We start from the raw sequence: 21,555 nt of genomic DNA, 5'->3' as shown, positions 1-21,555 counted from the left end.
TTAGAGACAATTTTACGATGCACTGATGTTACTTCCTGTGTCCCCATTCTGTGCCACTTTAACTATATCTTTACTCTGTACCTGAATAGAACAATTGCAGGTTATGAAAGTTGGAGAACCAAAGTAAAACATGCATGCATTGATAACATGGACAACAAGACCTTTAAGGTAATATGTGATGTAAGCTTTACTTTCAAATCCTGTTACATTTAGAACTGGCAATTTGAACAAAGAATGCAAAAACCAAGAAAACCGAAAATACAAAACAAAATAAAAAGTACAAATGATCTAATTACCAGTTATTGTCACAAACAACCCTGTACAGCCTTAAGAATGAAGTAATAAAAAAGCTTTATACAGCACATAACAAGATTACTGGGTGCCAAAAGAGAAACAAAATGATACTTGAGCCTTATTGAGTTGTAGAGTACAGCAAGAGATAAAGCAAACAGATTGTGCAGAATAACCCGCAAAGCTAAATGCAAAACGAGTTGGTCTTTTTTTTTTTACCAAAAAAAAAAAAAGAAAGTAAGTGCTACAAACTAGAGATCAAGAGCAATTTCATGCATCTTTTGAAGTGCTAAAAAGGTAGTCAGTCTCATTTGATGCACAATGACGCTAAAACAAAAAATGCTGCTCCTTGCGATTAGGCAAACAGAACGCCAAGTATTAAGTATTTATAAATACTGGAATTGGAACAGAGAGAGATCTCTCTTGCCCACACAACTTAGAATGAAAGAGCAGCAGCCATGTTCTTCTACATGATGATTCCATGGTGTTCCAAGGCAGACGGACATTCCATTTGAATTCATTCTATCAAAATGGGTCCTGAGGATCAGTTTCACTTCATCTCAGGATCTCGGGCCACTCCTTGCCACCAAGTGGCACTAGAGCATAAAAGATAATGGGTTGAGCAGGAGCTTTATTAACAAGCAAAGAAGCTCCACTTAAAGTACAAAATACCACTAGACTGCATGCTGGGCATTTACATAAAGAAAATTAAAAGATATTATGAGAGCAAAAAATACAAGTAGGCCTATAAAGTAAGGATACTGTGTGGGGCCAAGAAAATATACCATATTTTAATGGCTCTATTTATAGCCTGCATTTCATTTATAAACTGGCCTTAAATATAGATATTTTCACTCAAATTCTCTCAATGGGTAAGTGAGAGGTGAACAAACATAAAATTGGGAGTGAATAATTATCTCTTTGCAGTTCAAGGTTGACCTGCAAAGGTTCCTTTTGAAAGGTCAGCTTTATCCAAAACCTTTTGTCACCTGATGCAATTTATATATAAACAGGCCACTTTTTTATCCATTATCTGCTGTCCTTGTATGAATGTAGGTGGGAGAATATTGTACATCTATGATGGACAACATTGAAATTATTGATCAAATCATGTTTGCTGGACAAAAACAGGGCCACAGTTTAGTCCTAAAGCATCTATAGTCAAATAATAAAGCATTTAGGACCTCAAGCTTGAGCTTTACACATGTTTTTCATGACATACTAAGTATAATGGGTTTATATAGACCGAAATATTAAGCAGGCTAATTAATCAACCAATATCTGTCCATATTGAGCTTATAGGTATCAGCTTATTGATGTTTGGTTACTAAACCAAACACATGCTAAGTTACTCTTTTAGCACCAATTAAAGTTTCCTATATTCTAAATTCTTAAAATAGAGCTGTCTATCCAGTAACTAAGCAAAAGTGCTCATCAAAAATCAATCTGTTACTTCAAATGCTACAGTTGATCTATTTAGAACATGAGATAAACTGTATTTGGACCAAAAATGATCAAGGGGATAGATTTATTCGGAAATCACTAACATTATGGGCAGTGAATCCTATGAATGTTTTACATTTTAGAGAATTGAATATAATTGCGTTCGGATACTTTGTTTAGAAAAGTGCAATTTTTACAGCACTGTGCAAAACCGCTGTTAAAAATTTAGCCTGGCCCTTTGGTGTCCAGGGGGATTTTGTGAACTCAGCTGTCCGCATTACACATGACATACAACCCATCAAAATTCAGCAGTCAACCATTGCTGTTTGGCAAATACCTACAGGTTTAGAATTTGTATTTTCAACCATTGTGGCAGACAAAAAATCAAAAACAATTACTTAAAAAGCATTGAGGCTGTCTGAAGAGGCAGAGGAACTAATTGGCATCAAGAACGTATTCTGTTGGATGTAAGTGCTTTTGTTTAAAACATTTCAAAAGTTTAAGTGCAATTATAACTCAAAACACGGAGAGGGGAACACAGAATTATGGTACCATGTTTGCCCGCATATGGAAAGCCATGCTTCCACAAATCCTACTCATAATAATGGCTGCCTCCACATTGCACTTGAGAGCCATTTTCCAATGGGGTTCTCATAATAGCTTGTTAGTACAGGATATATATATATATATTTTTTTTATATATATATTTGTATTTTACATTTCAAAGGCTCTTTCAAAATAAAAGTAATAATAAAAAATAATAAAACAACTAGAAGAACTAAATTTAAGACACAGAAGGCCACTGAGATACCATTGTTTTTCCATGAACTCACTTACCACCGTCCAGCTACCTCTGTATCACTTCAACATTAACCAACAAAAAGTACATTCATTCAAGTCATTTTGGAACATTTTTTTTTTACACACAAAATTACAAAAAAGCTCCAAAAAGCACCATTGAATCGGCCTTTGTGACAGAATAATCGGTTCTTTCCCAAAAACCTGTCACCTTATACATCTTGTTAATCATAGGGGTGCGCATTATATACGTTAGCTATGCACAGGGCGCTTGACTGGTCACTTATATCTCATGCCTACCGGATACAGCCAGCCCACCTTGGTCAGCTATGGCACAATCTGCAGAGAACAATAGTAGGGTGAGGGATACTGAAGGGCAGCATCATGGGTTGACGACCACTGCGGTAGTGGTATTCATTGCTTTAACCATTAGCGTGCCCTGAATGGCTTGTATTAAGAAATGCCATCAGCTGTGCCTCGGAGGTGTCATAAAGGGCCTGATGCTTGTTGGTGAGGCAAGATTAGCATTTGCCAGTGGTCTCACCATTTAGCACAACCAGTCAATGCCAACAGATGTGGGGGATAAGAGAAAAGAAAGACTACAAAACTATGTACAGCTTGATAAATTAACAAGTGCGTGGTCTGAAGCTTCGCTTTGGAAACAAGACTCGAAAGATAGCTATCCGTTTCATTGGTTTTTGTCGTGCCATATACTGTATACCCCAAGATATTTCATACTGAGCCCCTAAATGACTTCAAAAAACAATTGCAACACATAGCGAACATGCTGTCGGATTCCTGACAAAATGCAAAAAAAAAAAAGCTTAGCGCCTGCAAGCTTATATATTCTTTGTGTCCTTTCGCCCAATAAAACGAATACAAAACTTGTAATAGATAAAGCACTATTATCGGATTCCAGGTCATTCACAATTTGCAGAGGAAAACAACTGTTATAAGACCTCTTAAAAAAGAGCAACGATTGGATTGCGATAGAACAGAAAACGAAATGCCTTGAACGTGAATAGCATTTCCTTTGCTAAATGGATGTATTACTATCATTACTACTTTTCAGGGCAGCACTTCAGCCTGCCCGTGGAACAGTTAGTGATGTTGGTGACCGATGATATGGGGAAACTCAGTGAAGCAGAAGAAGCAGGGACAAGGATGGTCAAATGGTCTTAGCTCTCTCTGTCAGTCCAAGGTATGCCAGGAAGGAGTGTTTAAGTGACGTGGGAGAGGGCGGTGACTGAGAGGATGAGTCAGACCAGAATGCCGAGAAGGGCGGTGAGGAGTTTGAGTGTGAGGGGCTGTGGAATGTGAAGCGCCGGGCCGTAAAGAGCGTGGTGAGGGGGATGAGGTGAGCCAGGTCACAGTTCCTGTACTGTTCCAAGTAGCGAGCCGCCAGTGTGGAGAACGTGCCGTTGGCCGAGAGGTAGCGCGCGGTTGGCGTGCCTTCTTGCTGCTTGCTGGTGATTGACAGGGCGACAGACTGCAAGGCTTGAGAGGCGGACAGGTTCATGAGCGGACTGGTGCTCCCGCTGTCCCCGCTCCCGCTGCTGCTCCCACCTCGCTCCAAAAGGCCCGGATGTGGCGTACCTGGCCGAGCCTCACCTTCCTCGGCGCTCCCCTCCCCGCCTTGGTGCTTTTTAACGTGGCGGCTGTAGACGAACGGGTGAGTGGTGGTGAACGGGCACTGGGCGCAACCGAAGGTCTGTCTTGGCGCATGCTTGAGCCGCTTGTGGAGGTTGAGATTGTCCTTGCGTTTGCAGCTGTAGCTGCAGCGGTCGCAGTGGAAAGGCCGCTCACCGGTGTGCACGCGCACATGCTCGATGAGCTTGTTGGCTGTTTTGGAGAGGTAGCCGCACTGCTCGCACTTGTAGTGGTTGCCCAGGCGGTGAGCACGTGTGTGCCTTTCCAGCTCTGCCTGATTGGCCCACACGGCTTGGCAGATGCGGCAGCGATACTCCATCTTGTAGTGCGTCTTCAGGTGGCCCTCCATGGCGGCTGGCCTGTTAGTGGAGTAGATGCAGAGAGGGCACCTGGTCAAAGAGACAGGAGGAGCAGGGTGTAGGACACAGAGGTGGGAGACATTTAATAATGCACCCCCCGAATGAGAAAACACACTCTGTTCTCTTAAATGAAATGAAGAACACACAGGATGGACAAAGGGAAGGGATGAAGGAGGCATTAAGTGTGTCTTACCCTCTGTCGTGTATACAAGCTACAGTCTGTGTGTACACTGCTACGTGTTAGAGGGTGTGAGTGTGTGTGTGTATGTGTGTGTGTGTATGTGTGTGCGTATGGCAGTGTGGTTGCGGACAGGTTGGAACGGGAATCAGATGAAGGTAAATGAATAAATGAGTGGCACTTACATTTAAATAGCACCTTTCATCTGCTCAGGGCCCCAAAGCGCTTCACAAACCCTGCAGAACAGAATGACCTCAGAAAGCACACTGTGAAGGGCGCCTCTCTACCTTAACACTGAACTAGAGCGCTGTGAAACTCTCTCGCCCTGACTAAAAAAGCAGCTGGGCAGCCAGAATACAGCAAGAGTCCCATCAGCTGACAGTAAGCTAAATTTATTTGATCTCTACTGGGATTTGTGCTCTTATGTTTTGAATCTCTATTGTGCAATGACTCTGGAGTTTGTCTATATACCAAAAATTATTTCAGAATTTGTGAAAATTTTGTTGAATCAAGAGCAGCTGCATAGTGCATTATTTTGAGGGATAGTAAAAGTTAACAAAAGTAATAACAAACAGATTATACAGGCAGTAAAGAGGAACAGTAAAGATACAGTAAAACAATGGGGAAGCATATTTTCAGAGAATAAGCAGACACTGCACTGCGCCCAGTCCTGGTTTCCAATTAAAATATCTAAACATACTTAAAACAAAATAAAATTACTTGAGAAACAATATGGCACTAGATTATTATTATTAATTTTTTTTTTTTAAGTTTTCTTGTTTTAAACATAAAAGCAACACCATTTAATGTAAAAGTGTATGCATCTAACAAAGGAATTGACAGTAGGGTAACCGTAATATAAGGTATTCTCCATTAACTTATCGTAACTCACAAAAAATTATTTTCTTTAAAGGTATTAGATTTCTTTTTTATAAATTGGAGAACCATACAAAAATACTTAAATGTGTGCCAGAAGAAAGTATGACATCATACAACATAAACAACTGGTACACCTCAATTACAGACCTACATCTGGCTCAAAACGTTACATTTGACCCAGAAATGGGATGTAAAAGTGCTGGTTAAAAGAAAACTTTTGAGACAGTCTCAAAAAAAAAAAAAATCTTGAATATCATAGCTCTATAATCTTACTTATTCTTTCATAAAATAGACAAGGTTGATACTTCAACAAACCACAACTTAGAATTTGCCTGCATTATGAAAAACCAACCTCTGAGGAATAACATATTCCTATGGGGTGCATTTATTGCTGCTTTTCTTGGATTTTATATAGGATTATGTTAATAGTATAGAATAAGCAGATAATCCCCAGAGACTACATGTCTAAGATAAGGACACTTAAGTACAGGTATTTATATACAAAAATATACAGTCCAGTTCCAAACTATGACACCTTGTATGGAATATTCATAAGCAGACATTAATCCAGCCAACTGGAACCCTGCTGTGGGAGAAAGATCCCGTGAAAAAAAACATGCAGTGATTTGTAAGCAGTCAGCTGCTATACATATAATATAACATTAATGTCGAACACACACACACTTAAACTCCAGAGTCATTGAACCATTACAGATTCAAAAAGTAATTGTTTAAGATACTGTCCAGGAAACACTTTCTGGGGAAATTTCGAGCACAGAACATTTTTTGCTCAAATACTGGAAATACAAAATATTAAATGGAGGATTTATTTAATTGTTTTTCCAGCCTCTTATATGAGAGCTATCAAATAAAAAGAGAATAATAAACCACAGATTACATGCTGAGTCCCTTTCAAATAAGTTCCCCATTTGATGCATTTTTAAATAAAAGTCAGAATATAGAAGGCCTGCCTTTATTCATTGTCATAATTATCTTAAAATCCCAATATTTAAAGGTGTACCATCTTTTCAAACTTTTAAAGGCACATTTGGAATAGAAAATGCTCAAATAACACTTCTTATCATGCGTTTTATCATAAATGCCAAATAAGGCCTCTAATAAAACACTGTCTGTCCCTCAATGTTAGAGAAGTTTTGCTACTGTTTTAGGTTTATTTTCCTCCTTTAACTCTGGCTTGCAATGGCTAAGCGCTCTAATGAGTGATAACTACAATCTAAAAAATGTGTCTAGCATGGGAAAGCATAGCCATAAATGACAAGATGAGGCAATGAAATCTGAAATACATGACCTTAAGACATGAAATATGTATGTCAAACAACTAGACAAGTACAACAGAAAATATCAAAGACTGGACTTTGTGTTTTTTTCAGTTTCATAAAACAAAACAAAAAACAAACAAAGCAAGATTTCAACTTGGGGGTCAGTTCGACTTTTAAGTGTTTGGAAATAGGGTGTCTATTTGCCTTCAGATGAGTATTCATTGTGTTTAAATGTGTTGTTGTAACTGTGGTGGCGGTTATGACAGGCTGAGAAAGAACAGTGTGAACTGTAGCCTAATGGTCTTGGCAGTGGAGCTGCTCAACAGATGGACCAGTGCTGACTGGCTTGTTGTGATTTCTTCTGATATATTTTCACATGCGGGCCCAGACCTTTTGCAGTAATGTCTACCACAGGCTTTCCAAAGGAAGGGGCTCGTTCATGAAAGTGCCTGTGATTTGTGTGCTTACCTATGTAGAATTAGCATCCCTGACTGTCAATAACACTTGCAAAGTGGAATTCCAAATGATATATATGGGGAGCCCTACTTCCCAAACATTGATTAATAAGGGGAAAAAGAACAGGCTTTTATTATTCCTCTTGTAAATTAAAGTGCGATTCGATAAATTTAAGGTTTTACACACCATGTGGTTCCAAACCCATGTTTTTATTCTCTTAAATAGAACATGAAAGATACATTTTAGTTAACACTTTCGTTTAGAGTCCAATTCTCACTATTAACAAGTTGCTTATTAACATGCATATAACTAGGATATTGGCTGTTTATTAGTACTTATACAGTAAAGCACATATTAATGCCTTATTCTGCATGACTTTATTCTACATCCCTTTATCTTACCCAATTCCTAAACTTAACAACTACCTTACTAACTATTAATAAGAGGTAATTAGGAATTTATTGAGGCAAAAGTCATAGTTAATAATTAGTTAATAGTGAAAATTGGACCCTAAACTAAAGTGTGACCACATTTTCTTCTCTTTGCAACTACAATGAATAGGTCTGGAACTTTCAAGCTTCAAAAAGGATATAAAAGAACTATAAAAGTGGTCCATATGACTAATTTGCTACATTCTTCTATAGTCTTCTAAAGGTAAGTGATGAACAGACAAATTTGTTATTCATGGAAAATCTTTTCCTTCAATAGGCTGTTAACTTGAGAACTGCTACAACCAGATCATTGAGTCAGTGAGTTGAAACTGAACTGGATCAGTCAAAGGGGTGTGACACACCAAGTCGGCTGTCGGCCAACGTCAGGCCATTTGCAGTGTGTTCCATTCGGTGAGAGCTGATTGGTTATTCAGTTTAGCTAATAATTTAGTGCACGAGAATAAAACGACAGTGATGCAAGTGAGCAAAGAAGTCAAGACGGCACAGACAGAAGGCTGTTCTAATTTTACATCATCTTACATGAGCATTCCAATATGTGAATATTTTCATAACAACATGAGCCACCTGGAATGATGAAAGTGATCAGCATGATTTATATTCATAATGGTAAGCAAGTGCTGCTTTGATTAAGGTTTGTATATCTGCAGTATTGTTTTGGATAGATTCCGTTATCTGCTAAAATAATCTGTTATTTCTTTACACGCGGGCGCAGAATACACATGCTTGTTGGTAGTCGGCTGTAGTCTTTACAGTGTGTTCAAGCACAGCTTTTTAGCCCAGACGCAGCCGACACAAGGTGACAACATAGTCGGCTTTCCTCTCCGCTAGCTTTTGACGCAGACTTGGTGTGTCACGGCTTAAAAATCTGAATAAATATTAGTTTTTTTTTTTTTTTAGATGAACTGATCCATTCACTAGAACTAGAACTCCCAAACCGGGATTTAGACCACTACTTCTCTCATGAACTCTCGTAATTGAAAGGCTAGGGCGTGTATCAAGATCTTCAGTGAATAACCACTGACATTTTGGTCTGTTCCTTACAAAAAGATAACATACGGCTTTAAAAGACTTGGACAGTGTATGGACAACTTATGATACTTTCATGCTGTTTTAGCATTCTTTTTGAAACCTGAAAGCTCCAGTCCCAATTAATTGCAACTGAATGGAAAAGAGCAAATTGGACCTTATGCGAAATTTCTGATTTTGCGTACCATGAAAGAAAATCATGCAAGTTTGGAACAACATGAATTAATGGGAGAACTGTTCCTTTAAAAAAGTATTAGCAGTAAAGTGAGGTTATAAGTAGTAGATTGAAATCTCTGACTTATTAGCATTGTGTACTGATATATGTTTTAGGCACATTCAGGAACTCTGTCGAGACGCATGCTTCTACTGTACGTGGCTCCATGTAGAGGTTACCCTGAAGCACTGCTCGATGAACTTTGCTCATATCTGGTACAAGCTCTGTTGTGAATCCAGCATGATCCTCGACCAGTGCTCCTGGATAGACTCTGTTTAAAACTGGGCTATGTCCTGCCTGAGGGGGTGGGAGCCGGGGTAGGGTGGGAGCGGGGTTTTGTGAGGTTGCGGGGAGGGACGTGCTGTACTTGCTTTCCTTACTTGAGCCCTCCAGCAGGGACGGTGTGGCACTTCTTGTGCTCCAGGAGCTGCTCGGGGGTCTTCATGAACTTGTGGCAGACGTCGCACTCAAACATACGCGTGATCAGGTGAATCTGTAGGTGCCGCTCGTACATGGGCCGAGTTTTACACACAAAGTTGCAGAAGACACATTCAAAGCCTGTGGGATAACAGCAAGAAAGAGAGAGGAAAAAAGGCGAGCCATTATCATCTCTATACATAAACTTATATTGTGTCAGCATTACATTTAATCGATTTTATTGCTCAATGATTCTCTTAAAGGAATAGTTCACCCAAACATTTAAATTCTGTCATCATTTACTCACCCTCAAGTTGTTTAAAACCGGTATAAATTACTTACTTCTGCTGAACACAAAAAAAGATACGTTGAAGAATATGGGTAATCAAACAGTTGATGAGCCCCAATGACTTCCATAGCAGGAAAATACTATGGAAGTCAATGGGGCCCATCAACTGTTTGGTTACTGACATTCTTAAAAATATTTTTTTTTATGTTCAACAGAAGAAAGAAATTCATACATTGGAACAACATGAGGGTGATTAAATTATGACAGAATTTTCATTTTTGGGTGAACTATCCCTTTAAGGCATTCATAGACCCGGGGACCTCCCAACTAAGAGACTGCCAGTAATAATAATGAAAAAAAGCTATATTTTCTTATTAACACTTTATAATAGCTTTCATTAACATCCTTAAGTTCAGTTATAAAAATTGAATAATGCTTATCAGAATGTTAAAAATAATTAATGTTTACAAAAATCTGTATTTTCTATATCTACACTACCATTCAAAAGTTCAGGGTCAAAACAACTTTTTAAAAATGTTCTCTCTAATGCTCACCAAGGCTCAATGTATTTGATCAAATGTACAGTGTGGCGAGCAGTACGAATCACTTTTTAATATATTTTTATATATTTTAAAATGTATTTTATTCCTGTGAACCAAAGTTGAATTTTCTGCATCATTACTCTGGTCTTCAGAAATAATTATAATATGCTTATTTTGTGCTTAAGACACACTTCTTATTGTTATAAATGTTGAAAACAGTTGTGCTGTTTAATATTTTTGTGGAAACCAATATTTTTTGATGAATAGAACGTTCAAAAGAACAGCATTTATTTGTAATAGTAATGCTTTATTGAAACATTTGATCAATTAATTGTCCTTACTGAAAAAAAGAAAAGAAAACATACTGACCCCAAACTTTTAAACAATATACTGTGAAAAAAGTGAGCAATCAGCTGGTCAGGTGTTCTCAACATGGCGACCAGCATGAGGCGACCTGCTCCATGTAAATTAACATATTTTTTATAAGGCTATTGATACGACTAGAGTGTACATAATTTTAACCCTCTGAGGTCTAAGGGGTTTTTGGGGTCCTTGAGGTGTTCTGACATGCTCTGACATTTGTGCTTTTTTCAGTTATTTATAAACATGTTAATGGCAAAGGTGTAAATTCACTCTATATAGCACAAACGGGGCTATCGTAATATGTGAGCAACATGCATGTACACGTTTGTATTTTTTAGAGAATAATGTTTATGCATGGTTATTGAAAAAACTACAACTTAAATTGTCTGAAATAAGGCCACAAAACACATACTAAATATGTGTCCACAAGACTTTTAACTAATGAGTGTTGTTGCCTAGAATTTTTGCTTCAAAATGATCTGAAAATCATCCTGCCTAATCATTTACACAAAACAATACATTGATTTAAATTTTATAAGACACCTTTTGTTTGGAAAGGCAATATGCGTGGAGGCTTGTTCACACCTGAGAAGACAAAGTCCGGATAATGTGCCACATACATAATGAGCTGCATATTAATTAGCCCTTTCACACAGGAGTGTCACAGGGTCCCAAAGAATGCAAGGACAAAAGAAATTATCTATATATACATATTTTACAATTAGAAATTGTAACCAATTACAAATAGGTTACAATTACAACATCAATTACAATTTTAACAATATTTCAAGTGTATTTCTTTGTAAAAAGTATACATTTTATCATGCGTATTAAAAAAAGGTAAGGATTCATTAGTTTGAATATTGGAACAAACACTATAATAACATCTTAGTTGATAATTCAATATACCTACTTTATTTTTGACAAAACATCATACAATAGTATATTTAACTATGAGCAGAAATTGGTGAACAAAAGCGTACCTATTTAATGTGACAGTAGTCTTTTTTTTTACAGTAAAAACTTTATAATCTATCTGTGGCGGGGGGGGGGGGGGGGGGGTGTGTGGTCTCGCGAAGTCTGTAGCGAGAGACGAGTCAGCGAGCTGTGCGGTGAGTAAGTAGGTCAAGTGCAGATGATGAACACCTGTGTCTGATTGCAGTGATTGGCGTGGAGACCGCATATAAGCTGCCAGGAAGGAGAGAGCGAGAGAGAGAGGACTGGGACTTGTGCGGCGTTCAAGAGGAAAGAGTGCTGGGGAAAGCAACGAGAGCTGAATCAGCGTGGAAAGAGTTTTTGATTGAATTTGTGCTGTGCTGTAGAGAACCTACGGTGAATGCGCTGTGTGCGCGCCTTTTGTTTTGTTTGAGTCTGAGTGAATAAAGTCCATACGAGTCCCAGTATCGCCGACCCTGTCTTCTCCTTCCTTCACCCACATACACTCGACTTGACTACACTGGTGCCGAAACCCGGGAAGGAGAAGACCGCCGCCGCCATGCAGAACCCGCCGGGAACGCCATTTGCGGATCTCATCCAAACGCTCGCGGGTCTTCACCGGGAACAACACCACGCCCTGCTGGCCGTAAAGGAGGAGCAGGATCAACGGTTCCAGCTGCTTCTCCAAGGCCAGCAAGAAGACCGCGAGCTGTTCCGGAGCTGGCTCGACCGGGAGATTGGGGCCGTCCCCAATCCAGCTACGGCCTCGGCCCCGCCCCTGCCTCTCAATAAAATGGGGGCCCAGGATGATCCGGAGGCGTTCCTGGACCTTTTTGAGAGGTCGGCCGAGGCCCGGGGATGGCCCCGAGTGGACTGGCCCCTGCGGCTCATTCCCCTACTGTCAGGCGAGTCGCAGGTAGCCGCCCACCAACTGCCAGTCCAGACTCTCCTGGTTTATGAAGACCTGAGGCGCGCCATTCTCCAGCGGGTCGGCCGGACCCCGGAACAACATCGCCAGCGGTTCAGGTCCCTGGGCCTGGACGAGTCCGGCCGGCCCTTCGTCATGGCGCAGTAGCTCCGGGACTCCTGCCGCAAATGGCTGATGGCCGACGGAGGCGACGTCGAGGATGTCATCAACAAGGTGGTACTGGAACAGTTCATCGCGAAGCTGCCCAAGAAAACCGCACAGTGGGTCCAGTGCCACCGCCCGACGCCGCTGGACCAGGCCATCCAACTGGCGGAGGATCACATGGTGGCGTGCCCAGGGGTCGGCGAGCCCCTCCCATCTGTCTCTCTCTCTCCCTCTCTCTCTCTCTTGTCCCCTTCTCTCCCCAAACCTGTCCCCCTTCCCAGGACTCGTGGGGGGCTGATGCCCCGGCCGGCACCGAGGTGGAGAACGGGGCCTCCGGCGGAACCCGTCCCGGCATCCAGGGCCCCACCCAGGGGGATGGCGTCGCTTGACCACTCCGCCCCGGTTTCTGCAGCCTCGCGCTCTCCACGCCAATCCCTTGACCCGCTTCCCGCCACTGGGGCGGCGGGGAGGCCTGGGCCGGCCAGTTGGCGCTGCGGGGACCCAGGACACTATATAGACCGGTGTCCAGCGATGGAGGTGGGGACACTGATCCGGGTCCCCGACGCGCCGCAGGCTGCCCCCGATCAAGCTGGCCTGTACCAGATACCAGTGAGTATCAAGGGGGGTACTTATCAGGCTTTGGTGGATTCAGGCTGCAACCAAACCTCCATTCATCAAAGCCTGATTCAACCTGGGTCATTGGATAACAGCCGCATGGTTAAGGTGCGGTGTGTGCACGGGGTGGTGGTGAGTTATCCTATAATGCCTGTGGTAATCCAATTTAGGGGACAAAAACATAGCATAGAGGTAGCAGTTAACCCGCACCTCCGGCATCCGCTAATTCTGGGAACGAATTGGCCGGCTTTTATTAAATTATTGGGGTCTTTGTGCGCGGATGCCTCTTGGAAAAAGAAAAGCAAGGGGAAGACAGCGGTTGTTCAGGTGGGAGATGCCCCGCCGGGACCTCTGGCTTCTGCTGCGGGGGAACGGAGTGCTTTGGAGAGAACCATCCTCACAGAACGCGATGATTTTCCCCTGGAGCAGTCCCAGGACGAGGCGTTAAAACGTGCATTTGATCAGGTCCGTTCTATCGATGGCCAGGTACTCCACCCAGACCAACCGCTCTCTTACCCCTACTTTGCTATTTTGAAAGATAAGTTGTATCGGGTGACCCAAGACCCCCAATCAAAAGAAGATACAACACAGTTGTTAGTTTCTAAGAGCCGCCGGGAAATGCTTTTTCAGGCGGCTCACTGTAATCCAATGGCCGGGCATTTAGGTCAAACGGCGACACTAAACCGTATCATGGCCCGATTCTTTTGGCCGGGCATTCACGTGCGCAGGTGGTGCGCGTCTTGTCGTGAATGTCAGTTGGTGAATCCCCCGGCCAATCCAAAAGCACCATTGTGCCCCCTTCCATTAATGCAGGTCCCCTTCGAACGAATTGGTATGGACCTCATCGGGCCATTAGAACGGTCAGCACGGGGGCACCGCTTTGCGTTAGTCCTGGTGGATTACGCAACGCGGTACCCCGAAGTAGTCGCGCTCCGTAACATTTCTGCCAAAAGTGTTGCAAGCGCGCTCTTCTCGTTAATCTCCCGGGTGGGAATCCCTAAGGAGATTCTCACCGATCAGGGCACGGCGTTTATGTCACGAACTATTCGCGAGCTTTACGAATTATTGGGCGTTAAATCGATTCGCACTAGCGTCTACCACCCACAGACCGACGGGCTAGTGGAACGATGTAATCGCACGTTGAAGTCCATGATTCGGAAGTTCGTTCACGAAGACGCCAAAAATTGGGATAAGTGGCTAGGACCCCTCTTGTTTGCTGTACGCGAGGTCCCCCAAGCCTCCACGGGGTTTTCCCCCTTCGAGCTTCTCTATGGGCGTCAGCCCCGCGGGGTGTTGGACGTTCTTAGAGAAACTTGGGAGGACGGACCGTCCGCTAGTAAAAACGAAATTCAGTATGTCTTGGACGTGAGAACAAAACTCCACACTGTGGGGCGGCTATCAATGGAGAATTTGTTACAGGCTCAAGGCAGACAGAGTCAGCTGTACAACAGGGGGGCTAGACTGCGTCAATTTGCACCGGGAGATAAAGTACTTGTATTACTCCCTACCTCCAGCTCTAAATTACTCGCCAAGTGGCAAGGACCATTTGAGGTCACACGGCGAGTTGGCGATCTCAATTATGAGGTGGTTCGAACAGATAGGGGCGGAGCACATCAAATTTATCACCTCAACCTTCTCAAAAAGTGGGTTGAGGCCGAGTCAGTGATGCTGGCGACGGTAGTGAGCGGAGAGGAGGATCTCGGGCCAGAAGCGACCACAAAATCACAATCTCTCGCACTGGCTCTTGGTGGAGATCACCTCTCACCCTCCCAGCTAACTGGCATTAAAAATTTACAAGCTGAATTTGCGGATGTGTTCTCGCCCCTGCCTGGCCGAACGGACCTCATTCAGCACCACATTGAGACGGAACCGGGTGTGGTGCTGCGCTGCCGCCCATATCGTTTACCTGAACACAAGAAAAAGGTAGTTCAGAACGAATTAGAGGCTATGCTGGATATGGGGGTAATAGAAGAGTCCAGCAGTGACTGGGCGAGCCCGATAGTTTTGGTTCCTAAAACCGACGGCTCGGTCCGGTTCTGTGTAGACTATAGAAAGGTGAACGCAATGTCTAAGTTTGATGCTTATCCAATGCCGAGGGTTGACGAATTGCTTGATCGGCTGGGTACTGCTCGTTTTTATTCGACACTGGACTTAACAAAGGGCTATTGGCAGATCCCCTTGTCTCCTATGTCCAAAGAAAAATCAGCTTTCACAACGCCGTTCGGTTTACACCAATTTGTCACCCTTCCTTTCGGCTTGTTCGGGGCTCCTGCGACTTTTCAGCGTCTGATGGACAAAATTCTCCGGCCGCATGCTGCATATGCCGCTGCCTACTTGGATGATATTATCATCTATAGTAACGATTGGCAGCGTCATATGCAGCATTTGCGTGCTGTCCTGAAGACGCTGGGAAGGGCGGGGCTCACGGCCAACCCGAAGAAGTGTGCGATTGGGCGTGTGGAAGTAAGGTATCTTGGCTTCCACTTGGGTCACGGACAGGTGCGTCCCCAAATTGATAAGACGGCAGCGGTTGCGACCTGTCCGAGACCCAAGACCAAAAAGGAGGTTAGACAGTTCCTGGGGCTAGCGGGTTATTACAGAAGGTTTGTGCCTAATTATTCGGACCTCGCTAACCCGCTGACTGATCTAACTAAAAAGGAGGCACCAGATACGGTCCAGTGGACGGAGCAGTGTCAGCAAGCTTTCACCCGGATAAAGGCTGCTCTGTGTGGCGGGCCGCTTTTACATGTCCCTGACTTTTCTCTCCCTTTCATCCTACAGACGGACGCATCGGACAGGGGGCTGGGCGCGGTCCTGTCCCAGGAGGTGGAGGGTGAAGAGCGGCCGGTGCTGTACATCAGTCGAAAGCTCTCTAAGAGAGAGACGATGTACAGCGCCATTGAGAAAGAGTGTTTAGCCATCCGGTTGACTGTTCTCACCCTCCGCTACTACCTCCTGGGGCGGGAGTTCACCCTCTGTTCGGACCACGCTCCCCTGCAGTGGCTCCACCGCATGAAGGATACCAACGCGCGGATCACCCGTTGGTATCTTGCTTTAAAGCCTTTTAAATTCCAGGTGTTCCACAGGCCGGGTGCACAGATGGCTGTGGCCGACTTCCTCTCCAGGAGGAGGGGGGGGGGGGGGGGGGGGTTGGCTACAGGCCGGACGGCTCCCCGGCCTGAGAATGGCGTTGGGGGTATGTGGCGGGGGGGGGCGTGGTCTCGCGAAGTCTGTAGCGAGAGACGAGTCAGCGAGCTGTGCGGTGAGTAAGTAGGTCAAGTGCAGATGATGAACACCTGTGTCTGATTGCAGTGATTGGCGTGGAGACCGCATATAAGCTGCCAGGAAGGAGAGAGCGAGAGAGAGAGGACTGGGACTTGTGCGGCGTTCAAGAGGAAAGAGTGCTGGGGAAAGCAACGAGAGCTGAATCAGCGTGGAAAGAGTTTTTGATTGAATTTGTGCTGTGCTGTAGAGAACCTACGGTGAATGCGGTGTGCGCGCCTTTTGTTTTGTTTGAGTCTGAGTGAATAAAGTCCGTACGAGTCCCAGTATCGCCGACCCTGTCTTCTCCTTCCTTCACCCACATACACTCGACTTGACTACACTATCCAAAACTAATCACAAAATCTTGTCTAAACATTCATATTTAGTCTGTAACATATTGTGTATGATATATTAGCATATACATGTGAATTTGCAGTTTGTTGCTAATACAGACATTTTATTTCAACATATTTCAGTCTATTTTTACTCATCTTAGTAGGCTATAGCAATATAGTTTGGATGTGTTCATGCAAACATAACGTTTACTAATGTAGGTGCGAGAGTGAATGAACGGCACAGACACGCGCTGTGTAACTGTAGTAAACAACAGCGCGCGCGCCTGTGCCGTTCATTCGTCATTTAGCCTACACACAGACACGCAATTCATATTTAAACAGTCTTTTTGCGGTTTACAGTCAGACACTATTCAATATCGCGATTAGAACAAAGCACTTAAGAATAAATGACTTACTACATCAGCTGGATCCGTTGCTCCTCGAAATGAAACTACCAGCACTTTTGGTACATTTTCCAGGGTTATTAGATAGTATTATTGCTCACAGCTTAGGTATACGCTGTGTACACAGCTGTAGTAAGATACTTACTAAACACGATGTGTTTTATAATCCAGCTGGTGGGCGTTGGCATGTTTGAATGGCTTGCTTTAGATCATTTGCGTTTGAATACCGCGCGCTCTCCGTGGGCATGGCACATTAACACGTAATCAGGTATAATGAGCTGGAAAGAAAAAAACTGACATCTCTCTCTTTTCATACAGATTACATAAACTGAGAATATTAGTTTTTTTATATAAATTAATTCATTTAAAAGAAGAGAGTTCAAGCTTCATTATGGAAAAACACTCGTGCCTGTATGACAAGTTATTCACGGAATTAGAGTTAATTTTCGGACGCGTTTCAGAATGGACTTAACTGTCAGAGAGAATGCAGAACGCGCATCAGGTTTGTTTTTCTCTATTTGGCGAAAAGCACAACACTTTGTTTTTATTGTGAGTATCCCCAAAAAAATAGACACTTATCAGGATCTAATGATGTACAACACTTAATATGTAAGATCAAAATAAACAGAGTATTTTGAGTTTCTTTTGCACTGATAAGAAAAAAAGCGAGACTATCACGACCTCAGAGTGTTAAACATTTTTCAGAAGAATTTTTTTTTTGGATACCTAACATACCTGAGATCATCAATAATTAGTTCTGGAATGAAATGAATTTGTGCAACTGATTAAAGTCTCACCTTTCTCTGCTTTTTCATCTGTTCCAGGGCCTGAGCTTGATTGGCTGCCCACAGAAGAAGGCGGAGCCAAAAGGCTTTTTAGTTCTTCATTACCTTGGGCAACATCTCCACCTTCAGAGCTATTGAGGGAGTCGCTGAGGGCTGAGAGAGAGGAGGAAGTGCTCTTGGTCTCACTGAGTGGGCTTCTGGAATTGAGACCTGTGTGAGATGAAAAAAAAAATATATATTGAGGGTCACTTCCTGAATACAAGGCAAACTCTGTATTTGAATGAAATGATGGTATCAAAGACTCGGCTTAGCTTAAGCCATCAGAGAATTAGGCGGGAACATATTTTAACACTCAAGGTTTGATAATGAATTCTGTAATGAGTAAAGCAAAAGGGAGAAAAATCCTGCAATTGATTGAGATCCACCCAGTGAGCCAGGCTGGAATATGTATGCCTACAGCAGTGCGGTATTAAGCCTTAAAAGTCAGGGGAGGTGGGCTCTCTTCCCTAAGAGGCACTCTTGTGGGTTTAGCCTGACTTCTGTATCCAAGCAGCCAGAACACTCAAGCCTGCGCTCTTATTGATCTATGCTCTGCCTGAGAGCTGCAAGGGAGGGGGGCTGCCTAGGTCAGGGCTGCCACAGCTAAGATGGCGGGAGCATCTCAGGCCATGGCTCTCCCCTAGGGCTCTCAGAGCTCACGAAATGGCCGATACCAGCTTGTACATGCGCTTCGCTCACATGTTAGGACTTCTGTTTCTTTGAAAGAACACATGCGGAATACAGAGTAGGTGGTCATGTTTAATCTTTTTGTCAGCTGCAATGACATCTTTGAATACAGATGCGCTGTGTGACTCGTATGCATTATGAAGAGCAGGACTTCATCTCCGTGAGTGAACTCAACGGCCTCTATAAGGCTACTGTAAGCGGCAGACATGGCTTGAAATACCACAACAAATTAGAGTATGGGTTTAGCTGAAAACCTGCTGTAAAAAGAGAAACATGTGGATGTGCCAGGTGGGCACCTCAGTGACAGTCACAACTCTCTGTCACCTTCCTCAGCAGGAGACAAAGAAGTGCAGGCTGGTAGGCGCTGACCTGAGGTCAGCCAATCTGCAGCAAGAGGTGTCTCTGGCAGGGCGCTAAATCACAATTGACAAACCAACTTGTTCTTTTGCTGTCACTCTCAGAGCTCACTGTCTTTACGAAAGTGGACTCGAGCTGCGTGGCGTGAGGATGAGTGTGGGAGACGTGGCGGAGTTGGGCTACTTGGATGGTTAGTTGTGAGAGACTAGGGCTATCGATTTTTCAGCCTCTGTGAGGCCTGGAGTCTAATAACACCAGGCCTCACAGTTAAAAATAAACTTACAGACCCACTCAAATGTGGACCCTCAGTCAGTTCCATGACCGACTAAAAACTAAACCCACGCAGAAACCTGATGATTGAGGTGTTTGTCTGTAATAACCCTTGTGAGTTTCTGTCAACAACGTCCACCCAGTGATCACTAGCACCACCAAATGGAATTGAAAAAATAACCATGGTTTTCAAACAGGTTTTCCAGACCACTCCATCCACTTCGTAACCTGTTCAATGTTCAGTCAAACTGGATTTCCTGCCACAACCCAACATCTTGCAAGCTGACAGACAGATTTTGAGGTTATGCTAAAAGTCCATAATCTTGTAAAACAGAGCAAATGTAAATACTAAAATGTCTCATGATATGAAAAACTCCCGACACATAGGGCTAAAGACTACACATAAAATTATTGCAAATGCAATAAAAAAAAAAAAGTGCTACATTAATCTAGTTGTGCGACAAATCTACTATCTTTGGTGAAAATGTCTGTGGTTTTGTCAAACAACATCTAGTGGCGATAGCGGATTACATCTTTACAGTGCAAGCTAATGTTTCTGTATGCAACGAATGAGTCAGTCACAACGGCCAAGTTTACACCTGGTATTAATATGTGTTTTGGTTAATCTGATCACAAGTAGATGAGGAAGACACATTCCCGTTTACACCTGGTGTTTCAATCTGTCTCTTTTGTCCACTTTGACCACTTCTGTCGTGATTTCTTCGAGGGGAGGGTCTATGGGTGGGTAAATGTATGGGATTTTTCAGATCTTTTGATCTAATGGATGAAATAAGCTTGCACAATTTACATATAACGTGAAAGGAGATGACAAATAAAAAAAACGGAGAGCAGCAGGTTTAATTTCTGCTCTGACAGCTGCAAGACCACGACAAACACTGTGAGCGCATGTAAGAAATCAGGAATGGTGAGAGAACATTGTGCTTGGTAAGTTTTTCATCTTCAAACCAAACTTATGTCATCTTCAGCCAAAAAAGTTTAAATCTCGTCTGGCTATTGTGCTTCCTTTAATGTTTACACATTAGGTCAGTAGGTGGAGAGTAGCAGCACATTCAACAACATGCGTTTACACTACGAAAGCAATCCAATTGAATGCGTTTTCGACTACCTCTGGAAGGGGTCGAAAGTATACAAGCTTAAAGGGACATTGTGTAAGAATTTCTCCCATCTAGCGGTGAAATTGTATTTTGCATTCAAACGAATTGTGCTCTCCAGTGCCTCGCTTTTTCAAATGCGTGTTGCATCTACGGTAGCTATTATGTACCAAAAAGCTATGACAGGATGTCTTCTAATACCACTTCGTCGAGGTTTCGTTTGGGTGAACAGGTTTGTTATTTCAAACAAACTGCAACTTGACACAACGAACAAACGAATGTTACAGTATGAATTACTGACTGACTTGCCGGGGCAGTGACAGGGGCCTCTCACTGCTCTGCTCCTCCGTTTCTGCTGCTTTCAGTTACGTGACACTGGCTCTGAACGAAAACACGTTGTGGAAACGCATTGGCCTAGTATTTTTTGACCCTATTATAGTTTTTCAAGACCTACGTCACATGTATATAAAGATAATAAATTCTTCGTGTACGAGGATAAGTCAGATAATTGACAGAGGTATTTGTACATGAGGACATATTTATGAATAAAAATATTGATTTTAGATACTAAAATACCAAAAAAACTACACATTGTCCCTTTAAAACATTTTAGACCCTGTTTACATCTGTATTTAGTGCCGTCCACTTTTTATTGGATTGGCGAAAATGCTTCTTAATACCAGGTGTAAACAGGGCCAAAGGTTCACAAAACAGTCTGAAACTTGCTTGTGGCTCAAACTTCCCCTGTATTCAATTTTATACCTTAAATCTTTGATCACCAAAATGACATATTTAAAAAAAAAAATCCTGTGAAAAATATTTCTTCATGCCATAAAATAGCTTGAATGTAACTCTACATCCTTGCTTTATTTAGTATACACGGATCCATAAATATGCAAATTAACCCTGCCTCCACTCATGACATCATACACCCGCTATATTGCTAAATGTACGCAATTTTTCCTATCAACACAAGAATATACCAGGACAACCTGGTATCTCTTAAGACTCCCCTGCTAGTTCGCTGTTAATGATATGCTAA

The 21,555-nt window shown here is 42.8% G+C and overlaps 1 protein-coding gene across 5 annotated transcripts in view; it reads right to left on the bottom strand.

Moving 5' to 3' along the window:
* Positions 1-162: 162 nt before the first annotated feature.
* The window catches only part of znf827 (zinc finger protein 827), a 93,815-nt gene continuing 72,422 nt past the window's right edge, over positions 163-21,555 (bottom strand). Inside the window, exons 11-14 of one of the 5 annotated variants that reach the window (XM_077246650.1) lie at positions 18,061-18,258; positions 9,407-9,584; positions 4,905-4,955; positions 4,409-4,541 (exon numbers count right to left, since the gene is read on the bottom strand). In XM_077246650.1, the coding sequence (XP_077102765.1) occupies positions 4,907-4,955; positions 9,407-9,584; positions 18,061-18,258 (425 nt within the window). In that variant the 3' untranslated portion in view covers positions 4,409-4,541; positions 4,905-4,906. Of the gene's footprint in view, positions 4,572-4,904; positions 4,956-9,397; positions 9,585-18,060; positions 18,259-21,555 lie in introns of all 5 variants that reach the window. The other 4 variants (XM_077246649.1, XR_013207824.1, XM_077246647.1 and 1 more) reach the window with 4 other exon arrangements.

This window comes from Siphateles boraxobius, unplaced genomic scaffold, assembly GCF_051911475.1.
Source record: "Siphateles boraxobius isolate OS27281-9 unplaced genomic scaffold, OSU_SipBor_1 29, whole genome shotgun sequence".
NCBI lineage: Eukaryota > Metazoa > Chordata > Actinopteri > Cypriniformes > Leuciscidae > Siphateles > Siphateles boraxobius.
This window is presented reverse-complemented; position numbering and strand designations above follow the sequence as displayed.